At 48.0% G+C, this 16,485-nt stretch overlaps 1 protein-coding gene across 1 annotated transcript in view; it reads left to right on the top strand.

Annotated features, from left to right (window-relative positions):
- The window catches only part of LOC117832831 (glutamate receptor ionotropic, NMDA 2B), a 59,232-nt gene extending 43,002 nt beyond the window's left edge, over positions 1-16,230 (top strand). The window contains exon 10 of the mRNA XM_034712126.1: positions 11,903-16,230. Within this exon, the coding sequence (XP_034568017.1) occupies positions 11,903-14,191 (2,289 nt within the window). The 3' untranslated portion in view covers positions 14,192-16,230. The remainder of the gene's footprint in view (positions 1-11,902) is intronic.
- Positions 16,231-16,485: the final 255 nt, after the last annotated feature.

Below are 16,485 nucleotides of genomic sequence, written 5' to 3'. Positions count from 1 at the left end.
GCGCGCACACACACAGGAGCGTTTCAGTTTCAGTGCTCAGTGCTCAGTCCGTCCTGACGTCCAGGGGGTAAATATTTACAAAATGTTGAGCCAAAATCAATATTCCACTCAACAAAAATCAGCCACAGACCCACCGGTGAGGATAGATTACTGGATCCCGGGGGAACCAAAGTCACCCCGGGGGTGTTTGATTTGCATTCCAATTGTTTTGACATGGCTGGGGTGTAATTCAGTGCGCTGCGTCTCTGAAGGTGAACCGCTGCAGGCGAACAAAACCACGTGGCTAATTTACAGCAGGGCGCCACACACTGCTCTCTCTCTCTCTCTCTCTCTCTCTCTCTCTCTCTCGCCTGGAACACGACGCCACTCTCTCCCCTCTGAGCTCTCATATCACGCTCCGCCGCCCAACTTTGATTATTCGTGTTAATTCAACGCGCTCTCTTGTTTGCTGTGCGTGTCTGCGTTCGTATGTGTCAGTTGACTTCTCGCCCTCTCCTCGTTATTACATCGTTACAGTTGGTGCAGCGGCGAGGTTCTGAGAGCGAGTGTGCTCATTTGCAGAGAATCACCTCCGTCTCTGCTTCAGCGTGACATCACGAGCGGTCGTGTAAATATTCAGGAGGGGAGGATTCATCGCCGTGTTTATTTGCATCTGAAGCTGAAGAAGCTGTTTCTGGAAACGACAGTTTATTATCTCTCCTCAGATCCTCGCCCGCAGCCTCACCCCCCTCTCTCTCTCTCTCTCTCAATTTTTCAATTCAATTCAAATTTGCTTTATTGGCATGAACAACGAGATATTATTGCCAAAGCACATAAATGCTCACAACTGTCATGCTAGCATTATCCAGTTGTCCTGGTGACACGATATCAGGAGAAAAGTTATAACACATATATAACACTGTAACAGCTCTACTGTTTGTTAAACCTGTTCAGTGTAGATGTTCTTAATTCCTACAGTGTTGACAGTCAGTGAAGGCATCAGGAGAGGTGTAGAGTGTGTGAGCGGGAGAGAGGAGAGACAAGAGGAGAAGTTCTTCATTCATTCAAACATTGATTGTTGCTTTGTTGGTTGGCGTGGTAACGACCGACAGTGACCGGTTATTAAAGATCAACGTGTTCACCAATCGGCTCGTCATCCCTACAGCGTCCGGACGGACGCTACAATAAATATATATTTTCTGTAGGACTTACTGAACGTCATTAATTCTTCTGCTTTTTGGTGAGAGCTTTTTAGACTCTGATCCGGACTACAGTCCTGAGCAAAGCACCTCATCAGGTCAGAGGGGACAGGCCCGAGGACGAGCGAGAGGGGCAGTCAGTAGAGTCAGGGGAAGTAGAGGCAGGTCTGAAGAAGAGGGTTTTTCAGGCAGACCAAAATCTGATTTCAAAGTGTTTTTTTGAGCATAAACTTTAAAGACATGTTTTGGGGACCTCTTAGACCAATATATGTTGATGAAAAAAGCGTGATATGTCACCTTTAAAGATTAGCTCTCTGCAGGTTTGGCCATTTTATGTCGTTTGGTCCCCTCATCAGAAGTTGAGTCAGTTCTTTTGGTAAATAACTGAACACAGGAGACCACATGTCAGTGAAGTCCCTCTCATTACCCCTCAGAACCGCACTGATCCTTTCATGAGGGAGGACCCTGAATAACTCCTGATACCACAGAGTAACAGTTGGCGGTTTATCTTTAATCCAATTTATCAAAACACATTTTCTAGCTAATAACAGCAGTTTGTCACACAGTTTGAAATGTGGTTGTGTTAATGCAACTGATTTTGAGGGGAGGCTGTGAATGAAAAGGCCTGAGTCCCTCTTGATGCAGGTCCGGAAAATGCCACTCAGTTCTTTTGAGATTGCACCCCAGAATCTTTTGATCAGTTTGCACTGCCAAAAATAGTGATAGTAGGTTCCAATCTCCCTTCCACATTTATTGCACAGGGGCGAGGTCTGACGATCCATTTGATTTAGTATGTAAGGGGTATTACATATTTTATATGCATTTCAGTCAGACAACTCACGTTTAAATTCTTTATTGTAGCAGCAAATACATATTCATGTTTGGCGCCCATCACTCCCTGCAGATAAGTTTACATGCAGACTTTGAGGAGTGATGAGCAAAACATACTAAACACCCCCGGAGCCTGCAGGTGGATGCTGGGGAGGCGGCGGGGAAGAAGAAAATATCAGCAATGGCATGCAGCAGCAGAGGCGTTAACAGGCAGAGGGAGAGATGGGAGATTTTTTCCCAGTTTAAATAGACCGCCAGCTTGAGAGGCAGAGGGCGGGATTGGATGATGGATAAGAGAGTGGGACATGTGACGTGTACGGCATTGCAGCTCGAGTTGTCTGCCTGAGCTAGCTCGCAGGCGTCGCTCCATTAATGAATGATGGTGTCACCTATACAGCATATCTCAATGTCCTCACCCGATGCGGGGCGCTCACAAAACCTCCACCCAAAATCCAACCCCATGGGATGGTGCGTCCCTCAGGCTGTGACAGGCAGACACATATTTAGCAGCCAAAGGAGCTGCTGACCCTTCCCTCCAGGAGAACTGACAGTTTCTCTTCTGGGGTTAATGTTGGGAAGTTTGGTATCATGTTAGTAATGTCCCTGTAGTGGGAATCTCTTAGAGAAGAGAACTTGCTGCAGTGGAGGAGGAAGTGCATCTGTGTCTCTATGTCCCCTGTAGAGACACATAGACGCTCCTCTCTCTCTCTCTCTCTCTCTCTCTCTCTCTCTCTCTCTCTCTCTCTCTCTCTCTCTCTCTCTCTCTCTCTCCACGCTCGGCCATGTCTTCCTCCCTCCTCCTCCTCCTCCTCCTCCTCCTCCTCGCTCCAACACTCAGATTGATTCCGCTTTTTTAATTTCACAGCATAATCCAATAAACTTTATTGTTATTGCTGCAATTAACATTTAAGCTCGGCGGTGTTTAAAAAAAAAAAAAAAAGAAGAGACATCTGTCACGCTTCGGAGGAGGAGTCACATGGCGTCCGTCACGGCTTCACGCTCAGTTTGGCGTCCCCCCCCCCCTAACTTCCTGTGTGGCGGCACTCCCCTGGCTACCTGCCCCCTCTGAGTCCCACCTGCAACACCGAAACAAATTAATTATATCGATTTTAAAAAGCCTCTAATGACTTCAGAACAGTAAATGTATTAGAGGTTTAATCACTCCTCTCCTCGCCGCCGCCGCCGCCGCGCTCACATCCCATCATGTCATTTGCATTTAGCACCTCAGAGCTAAACCTCACACGCAGAATTAAATCATAAGCTGCTGTATGTACAGTACGCAGACAGCCCTGCATGCTCCTCCATCAGCAGCAGCTGGCTCTCTGTTGATTCCCTGCCTCTGTGTCCCGGTGTAATCACTTATAGATTTTGCTGTGAGCCTCCGGTGGATTGAAATTCCTAACAAACCCGCAGGCTGCAGTTATTGCTATTCACACATGCTGCCCAAATAATCAGCTCCTGTAGAACGGGGGCCAGCAGCAATCTGCCAACTGTTACATTATGTGGGCATGTGGAGTCCACAAAATGTGCTGCTGAATATGAAGCAGCAATCGCTTTGTTCAACGTCCAGGATTTGATGCACTACGGTATTAACTCCACGCTCGGCCGTGACAAACAGCAACATGGATCAGCTGTAGATTAACGCCACAAAGCAGGGAACGGAGCGGGGCCGGAAACAGGCGACCTGACTGGCCTCCACCTCAAGCGTTGTGGGGCTCACGTCCACGTCGACCACTGCTGTGTAGGGTTACTGGGACATGTGTAGGGATGCACCGATCTGATCCTGGCATCGGATATCAGCTAGATCGGACTCAAAAAGCTAGATGGGATATCTGTGACAAAGGGCCAATATATAGTGCCGATCCACACAGCAGATCTAGTCATCTCAGTTCTATGCTTTCCTGTGTTTACAACAGCCATGTCCTGCTCCTACGTCATCAGCGTCTTTATAAAATGTGCTGCTGATTAATATTGTCACAATATCAGACACAGAGAAGGGAAACAGTAAGGGCAAAGCTGGGCAGAGTAATAATGCATTCATTGATTTTATCAATCAATCAATCTTTATTTGTATAGCGCCCAATCACAACAAACGCTTTTACAAACAGAGCAGGTCTAGACCACTCTATGTCAAATTATGAACAGAGACCCAACACCAAGACAGGATCAGACTCAGTCTGACCCCACCTTAATCCACCATGAGGATTGCACCTCACAGCATTTAGCTAGTTACAGCGTAGAGGACAAACTTCCTTTAACAGGCAGAAACCTCCAGCAGGACCAGACTCATGTTAGACACACATCTGCTGAGACCGTGTTGGGTCTTGAAAGAGGGATAGAGGGGATTAAGAGAGAGGTGATAGCCCTCCTCCCAGCCACAGGTACACTGTACTTCTGTGGGAAACACTCTATAGAAAAACTACTTTAAAGGGGACATATCACGCTTTTTTCATCAATATATATTGGTCTAAGAGGTCCACAAAACATGTCTTTAAAGTTTATGCTCAAAAAAACACTTTGAAATCAGATTTTGGTCTGCCTGAAAAACCCTCTTCTTCATTCCTCATCAGAACAGTCTGTTTTCTCTCTGACCACACCCCCTCAGGAAGTGGATGTGCCTCGGCTCTCCAGCACGTTGATCTAATGTTTACATGTTGGCTGAATATACACGGCTGCTCACAGACCCGCGTTACTTCAACCCTCTGAATCTGATCCAGAATCTGATCCTGACGGAGAGGCGCCTGCAGCAGGACCTTTCTGAAGGATTGGTCACAGATTTAGTGTTTCTTGTTGTTTTATTTATCAGTATGTAGACGTGTGTCTTGGGACACAGCTACGAACATGTAGCTATGTGGCTATGCTAACTAGCGCTAGCACTTATCCATGATAACTAAAAATCATCCACTAGATCTTCAAATCTGCAGACGTGGGGAGTCAAACCGACCTCTGCCAGAAAGGCAGCAAGACCTTTCTGAAGGATTGGTCACAGATTTAGTGTTTCTTGTTGTTTATTTGTCAGTATGTCGACGTGTGTCTTGGTACACAGCTACAGCTACAGCTATGAACATATAGCTATGTGGCTATGCTAATTAGCGCTAGCACTTATCCATGACAAGTAAAAATCATCCACTAGATCTTCAAATCTGCAGACGTGGGGAGTAAAACCGACCTTTGTGTTTATTAAGACAGCCTACAACTAGCATGCCTCCCTCCTAAGCTCCTTGTTAGCACACATTTGTGCAGGGAATGAAAAACAGAGGAGGGATTCAGTATTATTTTATACAGTCTATGGGCTGAACAAGCTCCGAGCTCTGACTCCGTGACAGACCGGATATTGTTGTTATGTAACAAAAACATGGAAGTCTGAAACGGCTGGTTTCACACACATTTACAGAAAGGTGTAGAAATCAAAACAGGGGCAGAATGGATTCTTTTCATTCTCGGGGGGTTTGTAGACAGGGACACATATTTCAGGTAAAGAACCATTAAAAAGTCAATTTTGCATGATATGTCACCTTTAACATATTTATTATTTTCTCATTTGAAGCAGTTCCTGAGAAGAATTCCTCTTATCCTCCTCTGAGGTTTACAGTTGCATTGTAATATCTGTTGGTTATGAAGATTGACTCATCAAACTGCTGGTATATATTTATAATCTCTTGAATAATGATACCGTCAGTTTAAAAATGTTCATTTTATTTTGGTTTACAAAGTCAGAAAAGCCTGAAGTTGCCAAAACATGATTCTATCCTCACATTAAGGAATAGAGATTGTTAAATCAATACCAGGATCAGATCGGTATCAGCAGATACCAGGGCCCAGGTATAGATATCGGTGTCTGGACCTAAAAAGCAGGATCAGTGCATCCCTAGACTTCGTGTCGCGCAGCAATACTCCGCCGATACACTAGAGGGTAGTGCAGTCTCTCTTACCTCTTTTCGACCAACATGAACCGGGTTGTATTTCTGGAGCTGGTTGAACTCTTGAACCAACACGGCACCCGTTCGTTTCTCCGCCCGCTCGACCCCGTGGAAGAGGCACGTCATGACGTCAGATTTACGTGACCGCCTTCCCTAGCAGAGCTAGAGCGAACTTTCCCTCACAACAACAACAACAACGATGGCGGACAACAGCAGCTTGTCTCCTCGGCAGACCGCTGAGTTGCCTTGGAATCCATTAGTCTCTTTGATTTTCCCCCTGCAGGACAATAGAGGAAACACGTTTGGTTTATGTATTTGACCACTGCAACCCCGCCCCTCGCCCCTCGCCCCTCGCCCCTCGCCCCTCGCCCCTCGCCCCTCGCCCCTCGCCCCTCGCCCCTGACGTAAGCGGTTAGTGTTTCTAGACCAGTGAAGAGTTTGAGCCGCTCTGGAACCGGTTTTCCCAACCGGGAGCCGGTTCACTCACAGTCGAAACGTGGGAAACAGGTTCTCAATTGAGCGACAGCTCCGAAACCGGCCCTGAAACTGCCGCGGTGGAAAAGGGGGTATCTAATATTACAATTCAGATTATGCAAATTAGGTGATGATGTCATTTAGCGTCTTTTAGGACAGCCACTAGCTACTCACCTCACTGGGGAGTTGGCAACACTGACGGGAGCTACGCGGACCTCCGACGTAGGCTCCTCCGTCAATTCAACGCAGAAGTATAAATCAGCCTTCAACCAGGCTTAAGGCAGGGAGAGCATCAGCAAAGACCCACTGCTACAGAACAGAGCGAGCATCAGTGACGGTTCATATGACACAGGTGCATTTCAGAGTGCCGTGAACTGACTGTCTGTCCAGTGCGCCTGTCACTGCTGGTGCATTCAAGGACCGTCGTAAATGTGCAATACAGTCCTTCATGGCATTTTGTTGTGTAGAGGTCACATGAAGAATGTTTTCTTTTGTCATTTTAGCAGGGCCAGGCTGAATTATTGAACTTCAGATATTACACAAGCAAAAGTCTTAAAGGAGTGTTGATGATTTGAACACTTGGTATAACCCTGATACTGATATCTGATCCACTACATGAATTATTTAAAGAGTGAAGATTTTTCTGCAAAAATCAAAGACTAAAATGTGACTAAAACTAACAGGCATGTTAATCTAAAGACTAAGACTAAATCTAAAATAGCCACCAAAATGAACACTGGTATAAATCAGCCTTCAACCAGGCTTAAGGCAGGGAGAGCATCAGCAAAGACCCACTGCTACAGAACAGAGCGAGCATCAGTGACGGTTCATGTGACACAGGTGCATTTCAGAGTGCCGTGAACTGACTGTCTGTCCAGTGCACCTGTCTCTGCAGGTGCATTCAAGGACCGTCGTAAATGAGCAATACAGTCCTTCATGGCATTTTGTTGTGTAGTGGTCACATGAAGAATGTCTTCTTTTGACATTTTAGCAGGGCCAGGCTGAATTATTGAACTTCAGATATTACACAAGCAAAAGTGTTAAAGGAGTGTTGATGATTTGAACACTTGGTATAACCCTGATACTGATATCTGATCCACTACATGAATTATTTAAAGAGTGAAGATGTTTCTGCAAAAATCAAAGACTAAAATGTGACTAAAACTAACAGGCAGTTAATCTAAAGACTAAGACTAAATCTAAAATAGCCACCAAAATTAACACTGGTATAAATCAGCCTTCAACCAGGCTTAAGGCAGGGAGAGCATCAGCAAAGACACGCAGGATACAGAACAGAGCGAGCATCAGTGACGGTTCATGTGACACAGGTGACATCAGACACAGCAGGAAGGAGGGGCTGGGATGGAGGAAGGTGTAAAGAGGTCTACACAGGATGCAGGAAGAGAACACACATGTTGCTCTTTGCTGATGCGGGCATGTGGAGTCCACAAACTGTGCTGCTGAATCTAAAGCAGCAATCACTTTGTTTCAGAGTCCAGAGTTTGATGCACTACAGTATTAACTGGATGCTCTGTGGGAGTGAGCGGCCGCGAGAAGAGCTTAAAAACACACAAACACTCATCCTGACGTCGCACTCAAACGCCCCCGTCGCCCAACCTCGCCGTCTACACGGGTGAAAAAAAAACCTAACGCCGCTCGGTCATCCTGAGATTAAAGTGGATGCAGACAGGGTGATGTAACGGGCGTCACGGGAGGGAAGATGTGACAGATTTGGCAGCAGGTGGGGTGTAATCAGGACAATAAAGGGAGAATTATTGTTGTAGGAACGAAGATGGAGTGATGACAAATTATATAAACAGACAGATGGAGAAGAGAAACACAGATGAGACAGAGGAGAGGAAGATAAACAGTGAAAGATGGAAGCGAGGGAAGGTGGGCGTGCACATCCAGCATCGCTCAAACGCCGTTGAGTCACTTTGTATTTATGCTAACCGCGGTTACTCTTAACCGCCGTGAGGCCCGGCACGCTCGGCTGTTAACAGACTGTGAAATTGAAAGAAGTGACATTATCTATAAACCCAGAACGAGGGATGAGGACCTTTTTCTGCTGCAATGCAGGCAATTAACCGGGAGAGACGTGTGGCCGGGGCGCGGCGGCGTGAGGGTCAACGAGTGGCATTAGTGGATAAAAGGAGGCAGGGGAGAGTCACAGCTTGACAACACCCAGGCGACCCTTGACCTCTTCAAACCACAGGCCTGACCTCTGCAGAGACGAGCTGATCGCCGCTCCTTTCATTCCCAGAGTCATCAACAAACGTCCAGAAAAACAGAGTAAAATCATTGTTGGCGATTGATCCGGTCCTCTCCGTCCCCATCCGTCACGCCCGCTTTGCTCGCCGCGCTGCATCCATTTTTATCTGCGTATTGTATCGTACATCACAGAATGCAAATGGAGCCGTTTATCTTTCTGTCAGCGTGGCGCTCGGCCGCCGTCTCCTTGGCGTGGCCTTTATCTGGGGTTGGGGGATTGTAAGGTGGCCGGCGGCGTGGCAGAGGTGGTGGAGCTGAGGTGTTTAATAACTGCCGGAGGATATTGTTCAGCTGAATTCTAATCACATTGATTAAAGGTATTGACCAGCAGGACCCGAGGGGTTTTATTAGCCCCTCTGCCTTTATCAATCATCCACTGTCCTGCTACACTATCCTCTGGATCTTCAGACCGTCCCCCTTTTTCTCACAGCAGCTAATCTACGACGTGTTCCTGTCTATAAATAGCAGAACACCCTTTAAACTTTATGTAATCTATAGTCACCTTTATATCCACCTTTAGGACAGGGTGTGGACTGAAGAGGTCTCAACTAGGGGAGGGCATTCCAAGACAAAATACGAATCCATAATCATCGGCATCTATTCGACAATTATTCAAATCAAATCAGTGTTTCTCAGACGCGGCGCGGCGTGTGTGTTTACATTTCACAGCCATGCTCAGTCTCTGAAATAGGTGTATAGTAGGGCGAATGTTTTCTTCTTCTTTTGCTGTTTAATGCAGTTAGCATTCTTCTTCTTCTGTTACATATTATAGTTAGCAGCTTTATGACGCTCTGTAGCCACCGTGTGGCAGAACACCGTATTACAACCAGGCACTGGTAAAAAACATGAGAAATGTTGCTTTTAAAATGAGAAAATATTCAAAGTAACTCTTTGATTTTTATAAAGAGAACAAATATTCGAATATTCCAAAATCATCGCCCATCCCTCGTCTCAACAGGTCCAAGATGGACTGACCCATTAAGCCTGATCCAACGCACGCCTCAGACCCGTGAACACATGAAGTGTGGCGTCCAGTCCATGAAATAAACCTTCAATACCAGCGCCAAATCCCAACAAACGTTCTCCTCAGACTCTTTCCAAACAGAGCAGGTCTAGACTAAAGACCCAACATCAAGACCGGATCAGATCCAGTCCTATCTCCAGACAGGACTCAGTCTGATCTCATCTTAATCCACCATGAGCAGAGCACTTTGCAGCATTTAGCAAGTTACAGTGGCAAGGACAAACTTCCTTTAACAGGCAGAAACCTCCAGCAGGACCAGACTCATGTTAGACACACATCTGCTGAGACCGTGTTGGAGAGAGGGATAGAGGGAGGTGAAGAGAGAGAGAGAGAGATGATAGTGGGGAGACGGATAGTAGTAGTTGTAGCAGCTGGAGTCTGGCACGTCCACAGCTGCAGAGATCCAGAGGAACCTGAGAGACAAGGGAGCTCAGGGACTCCAGAAAGGTCTAAGAAAAGAGAGAAGAGAGGGAGACCAGAAGAAAGAAAAAGAGGAGGAGAAATGGGGAAAGGAAAAGAGAGAAAGAAAGAGTTTAAAAGAGAAAGAAGGACAGAAAGTAATAAGGATCAAATGAAAGGAAAAAGGAAAGAATGAAGGAATAAAAAAGAAAAAGAGAAAGAAGTAAAGAATGCAAGAAGAAAGAAAGGCAGAAAGTAAGTATAGAATGAAAGAAACAAAGGAAAGACAAAATAAGAAAGAAAGAAGCAATAAAAGAAAGGAGAAAAAGAAACAAAGTAAGAAGGAAGAAAAAAAGAAAAAAGAGGTAAAGAAAGCAAGAAAGAAAAGTAAGGACAGAAAGTAAGAATAGAATGAAAGGAAAGAAACAAGAAAAGAAGAAAAAAAGAATGGACAGAAAGAAAGGAGAAAAAGAAAGTAAGAAATTAAAAAGAAAAAAGAGGAAAAAAGAAAGGAGAGAAGGAATAAAATAAAGGAGAAGAAGGAAAGAAAGAAAAAGTAAGAAAGAAAGAAGGATAGAATGAAGGGAAAAGGAAAAAGAAAGAAAGAAGACACATCTGCTGAGTCTATGTTGGAGAGAGGGATAGAGGGAGATGAAGGGAGAGAGAGAGATGGGGACCAGAAGAAAGAAAAAGAGAATAAATGGTGAAAGGAAAAGGCGGGGTAAGAAAAGGAGAGAACAAAGAGAGAAAGAAAGAGTTAAAAAGAGAAAGAAGGACAGAAAGTAACAAAGATCAAATGAAAGGAAAAGGGAAAGAATGAAGGAATAAAAAAGAAAAAGAGAAAGAAGTAAAGAATGCAAGAAGAAAGAAGGGCAGAAAGTAAGTATAGAATGAAAGAAACAAAGGAAAGAGAAAAGAAGAAAGAAAGAAGCAATAAAAGAAAGGAGAAAAAGAAACAAAGTAAGAAGGAAGAAAAAAACAGAGGTAAAGAAAGCAAGAAAGAAAAGTAAGGACAGAAAGTAAGAAGGATTGAATGAAAGGAAAAAGGAAAGAAAGAAGGAACAAAAAAGGAGAAAAAAAAGAAAGAATGAAAGAGAGAAACAAAGAAGGAAAGAAAAAAAGAAAGAAAGAAAGTAAGAAGGAAGGAAGGAATTAAAAAGAAAAAAGAGAAAGAAGTAAAGAAAGCAAGAAAGAAAAGAATGAAGGACAGAAAGAAAGAATAGAATGAAAGGAAAAAGGAAAGAAACAAGAAAAGAAGAAAAAAAGAGTGGACAGAAAGAAAGGAGAAAAAGAGAGTAAGAAATTAAAAAGAAAAAAGGGAAAAAAGAAAGAAGGAGAGAAGGAATAAAATAAAGGAGAAGAAGGAAAGAAAGAAAGAAAGAAAGAAAGAAGGATAGAATGAAGGGAAAAGGAAAAAGAAAGAAAGAAGACACATCTGCTGAGTCCGTGTTGGAGAGAGGGATAGAGGGAGATGAAGAGAGAGAGAGAGGGATGATAGTGGAGAGAAGTATAGTAGTAGAGGAACCTACGGGACAAGGGAGCTCAGGGAGGCTAGCTTTAATCCAGTGGTTATGAAATCGCCCTCCTTTCCTGCGCTGCGTTCACACCTGAAACAGAAACGCTGACCTGTCTGTCTCCATAACGTCCTCGTGATAACGCCTCTTCATCGGTCTGTACGATCAATAACTCGATCCTGGATTCATTGTTAGCATCCCGTCTCAGAGAACAATAGCAGCTCGCAGTAATGAGTAAATCAATCCTGTGCCCGGTCCTTAAAGCTCCTCTCTTTGTGTTCCTCCTCACAGGGAATCTACAGCTGTATCCACGGCGTGCAGATCGAGGAGAAGAGCAGCTCGGCCCTGAACTCCCCATCAGCCACCATGAACAACACCCACTCCAACATCATGCGCCTCCTCCGCACCGCCAAGAACATGGCGTCCCTGTCCGGGGTGAACGGGTCCCCGCACAGCGCTCTGGACTTCATCCGCCGAGAGTCTTCTGTTTACGACATCTCGGAGCACCGGCGCAGCTTGGCGGGCCACTCGGACTGCAAGCCGCCGTACATGCCCGAGGACAACATGTTCAGCGACTACATCAGCGAGGTGGAGAGGACGTTTGGTAACCTCCACCTGAAGGACAGTAACCTCTACCAGGACCACTACCTCCACCACCACGGGTCCAATCTAGGGCTCAGCGGACCCCCTGCCAACCGGCCCCATAGTTTGGGCAGCGCTAGCTCCCTGGAGGGCGGCATGTTTGACTGTGAGAGCCTGGGTGGAGGAGTGGCGCCTATCTTCTCCACCCAGCCCTGTGCCGCTCTCACCCACAGGAACATGAGCAAGTTTGACCTCCTGTCCGGACAGACTCCTCCCTCAGGACAGAGCTTCAAGGGCGGTCTGCCGGACCTGTACGGGAAGTTCTCCTTCAAGGGAGGAGCGTCAAGTTCCTCGTTCATCCCGGGGCACAACTACATCGGAGGCCGAGTGGACGACGATGGGAATATACGCTCAGACGTGTCCGACATTTCCACGCACACGGTGACGTACGGGAACCTGGAGGGGAACGCCAAGAAGCGCAAACAGTACCGGGATAGCCTGAAGAAGAGGCCGGCCTCTGCCAAGTCCAGACGGGAGCTGGACGAAATCGAGCTGGGCTACAGGAGGAAACCGTACCACATCAGCCACCACCACTACCATGGACACCGCTCGTCCCCGCCGCTTCTACCTCCTGAACGGAAGAGAGGAGGAGGCAGCGGTGGAGGAGGAGTAGGAGTGGGGAACAACGAAGGGAACGCCTATCACTTCAGAGAAAAGGAGAGCGTTAGGGATTTTTATTTGGACCAGTTTCGGCCCAAGGAGGGCGTCCCTCAGTGGGAGCACGTGGACCTCACAGAAGGGCCTGTGAGCAGGGAGGGAGGAGTCGGGGCCTGCACCACCCTGGTTCCTGTGGATGATTTTCTTAAGAGCAAACCCAAAAAGTCAGATTCCAAGGGCGGCGGAGGATCGGGGCTGGCGGGCGGAGACTGGGAGTGCAGGAACTGTCGGGCCAGCGGGGTCGGGGGCAAGCAGATGTCCATTCACGGGAGCGGGTACGGTAGCGGGATGAGCTGCGGGACCTCGGGAGGCGGGGGAGGCAGCCGTCCCAGCTCTGCCACCTGCATGCGCTGCGAGGGCTGTAAAAAGACGGGGAACCTCTACGACATCAGCGAGGACAACAACCACCTCTTGGAACAGATGGGGGGAGGAGGTGGAGGAGGTGGGGGAGGCATGGGCGCAGGCCCTCAGTCTCAACCTCAGGGCCAGCAGAGGAGGAAGAGCGGAGGATTTGGCAAACCCCTTAGGCGGCAGCACTCGTATGACGCGTTTGTGGACCTTCAGAAAGAGGAGTCAGGCGGCATGGGGAGTCTGATTGGACTAGGAGGAGGTGGAGGGATGGGGGGTCCTGGAATGGGAGGGATGTTGCCTCCGCCGAGGAGTGTTAGCTTAAAGGAGAAGGAGCGCTACATGGAGGGCACCAGCCCCTTCGCACACATATTCGAGCGCCACGGCGGCTCGGAGCGAGAACGGGAGAGAGACAGGGACCCTTTGTTTTACGGAGGCGACAGCCGGAAAGGACCCGGCTCACCGTTCGGCCTGTTCAGAGGCGGAGACGGACTCCACCGCCGCTCCATCGGAGAGAGAGACATGAGGGACAGGGACAGGTCTCTTATGGAAGGAGGCGGAGGCGGTTTCTCTTTATCTAAATCTCTTTACCCCGACAGGGTGAACCAAAACCCCTTTATACCCACCTTCGGCGACGACCAGTGTCTGATGCACGGAGCCAAACAATACTACATGAAAAAGCAACAGCAGCAGCAACAAGTTGCCAAAAACAGCCGAAGTGACTTCAGGAGCCAGATGAGCACGGCGTCTTATCTTCCAGCGTCCGCCACGGCTGGGGTGATGTCTAACGTGGCGCCGCGGTTCCCGAAAGAGCTCAGCCTGGGTGGGATGAACCACCACGGCTCCATGCTCGGCGTCGGCCCCCCTCGTCCCTTCAACGGAAGCAATGGCCATGTGTACGAGAAACTCTCCAGCATCGAGTCGGACGTGTGAGAGACGGAAGAGAGGGAGGGTGGGAGGAGGAACGGACGGACGGACGGATGGACGGTGGCGAAGGGGGGGGTGGAAGGAGATCAGGGATGATTTTACAGACTCTGTCCACACACTGCAATCCTAGCCCATATTGGGACGGCAGGATGAGGTGAAAAGGGGAGGAGTCTCAAGGAAGAAAGACTGAACGGAGCGAGGAGGAGGAGGAGGAGGAAAAAGGATGTAATCTTGATTTTTGCAAGAACTGTGTGAAACTTCAGGGCAGGAGGAGCGGGGTACAAACCGTCTCTCAGAATTTGGCCAAAGCAACTTTTATGTCCAAGCAGTCAATTATCCTCGCCGACTCCCTGTCCCCTCCCCTTTTATTCCAGCCAGCAGAGCGGCGGCGGACAGCGAGGGAGAGACATCTCATCTTAGTTTGACAGTGGACATGTGAGCCTGGTGTGATTTTGACGGCCGTCTGAGATCTCCCGCCGAGCGCTTACGAGGAAAAGACTGCGAGAGCGGAGAGAGAGGAGCGAACTGCCCATCTGCCCCGGTGTCACCTCGGGGAAGGAGACGTTGTCACTTGCGACACGGGACATGACGAGCGCCTCCCTCTCTCTCTCTCTCTCTCTCTCTCTCTCTCCGCCCGGCCTGTCCATCTCTTTAAATCTTCTGTTCCCCCCGCTCTTCCTCCTCCTCCTCCTCCTCCTCCTCCTCCTCATCCCCAACGCCAAAAGAGCTGATCTTGTTTGCTGTGAGAAATCTAATCATGAATGATAATAAGATATTCTTATAGAAAAAACAGGGTATAAGAACAACATATTATTGATAACATTGTGAATAACAAAGATGTTAGTTCTGATAACACTGCTAAGTTTCTCTTGTTTTATGTTTTGGGTTGGTAGAAGAGACTGAGTCCTTCACTCTCTGGTTTTTTGGGGTTTCTGTAGAATATTTGACTCCATTCATTCGTTTGTTTGCTCCTTGTGGAAAAACCAGGATCTGGAGGACACGTTTAGAGCTGACAGATCCTCATTTGTTGTTTCAAGACATTGCAAATCAAGTGCACACACACACACACACACTTAAAACACAGCTTTCTGTTGGCCTGAACTTGTGTTACTGTGAACAACACGTTAAGACGCTAAGAGGAAGGACGTGCCTTAATGGTCTCCGGTGGATGTGTCCTCCTAATCCCAATGCGGTCCCACAACGTGGCGGCAACCAGGACGGACCAGCATGCTTTGAGGCTGCTCTCTTCAACCAAATCTGCGGTACGAGTTGACGGCAGGCTTCGGAGATGTTTTATAGAACTCCGCAGAGTAATTTCATATGTTCCGTTCAAGGGGGAGGGGAGGGGGGGTCGTATTCAGGATGTCCCACCGTCACGGATTGACTGACCCCTGCGCGTCTCATTTTCACAACACGGCAGCCTTTACACACTTCTTTTATTCAGGTTACGCCAGAACAGTCACCGGGGCAACCGCTTCTTTCAGCCGCGTCGGCAGAAGGCGCTTCAGGAAGCCTCGTTTTTTCGGACGTGTGACGTGTGACGTGTGACTCGGCGTTGCGTGTGTCACAGATGCCGATTTCAAAAAAACACAAAGGTCATTTGAGAAAGTCCTCCGTGGCGTCAGGAAGTCGGCCATCTTGTGAAAACTCTCCGGCTCTCTCTTTTGGTTTTGTTTTTCACGCTTTGACGGATGTAGATAGTCGCTCGGCTGGAGACGCCGATTTTATTGCACAGGACATTTTACTCAGTGTAGGTTCAGGCACTCAGTAGACATGCCTTATCGTCCCATCACACACACACACACACACACCCCCGCCTGCCGCCGCCGCCGCCGCCGAGCTGTCTGATGGTGACTCATCGTTTTACTGTACAGAATAAAGAAGCTTCGTTCTTTTAAAGGTTTGATCGTCGATTAGCTGCCGGAGTCAGAAGTTCAAGGGCTGCAGGTGATTGTGCAGGAGTGCTGGCGGAGACTGGAGCTTGCAGGAGTGTGTGGAGAGCGATTCCCCCCCTCCATCCGAATGCATGGATGTTATAGGCGTGCGTGCGTGCGTGCGTGCGTGCGTGCGTGCGTGCGTGCGTGCGTGCGTGCGTGCGTGCGTGCGTGCGTGCGTGCGTGCGTGCGTGCGTGCGTGCGTGCGTGCGTGCGTGCGTGCGTGCGTGCGTGCGTGCGTGCGTGCGTGCGTGCGTGCGTGCGTGCGTGCGTGCGTGCGTGCGTGCGTGTGTTACACCATCCAGACTACCACGACGTTTATGGTGTAGAAGTGATTCATTTATTTTTCAACAGCATGGTCGGCAG

This window comes from Notolabrus celidotus, chromosome 20, assembly GCF_009762535.1.
Source record: "Notolabrus celidotus isolate fNotCel1 chromosome 20, fNotCel1.pri, whole genome shotgun sequence".
Taxonomy (NCBI): domain Eukaryota; kingdom Metazoa; phylum Chordata; class Actinopteri; order Labriformes; family Labridae; genus Notolabrus; species Notolabrus celidotus.
The sequence above is the reverse complement of the archived record's forward strand: the minus strand, read 5'-3'. Positions and strand labels throughout refer to the sequence as shown.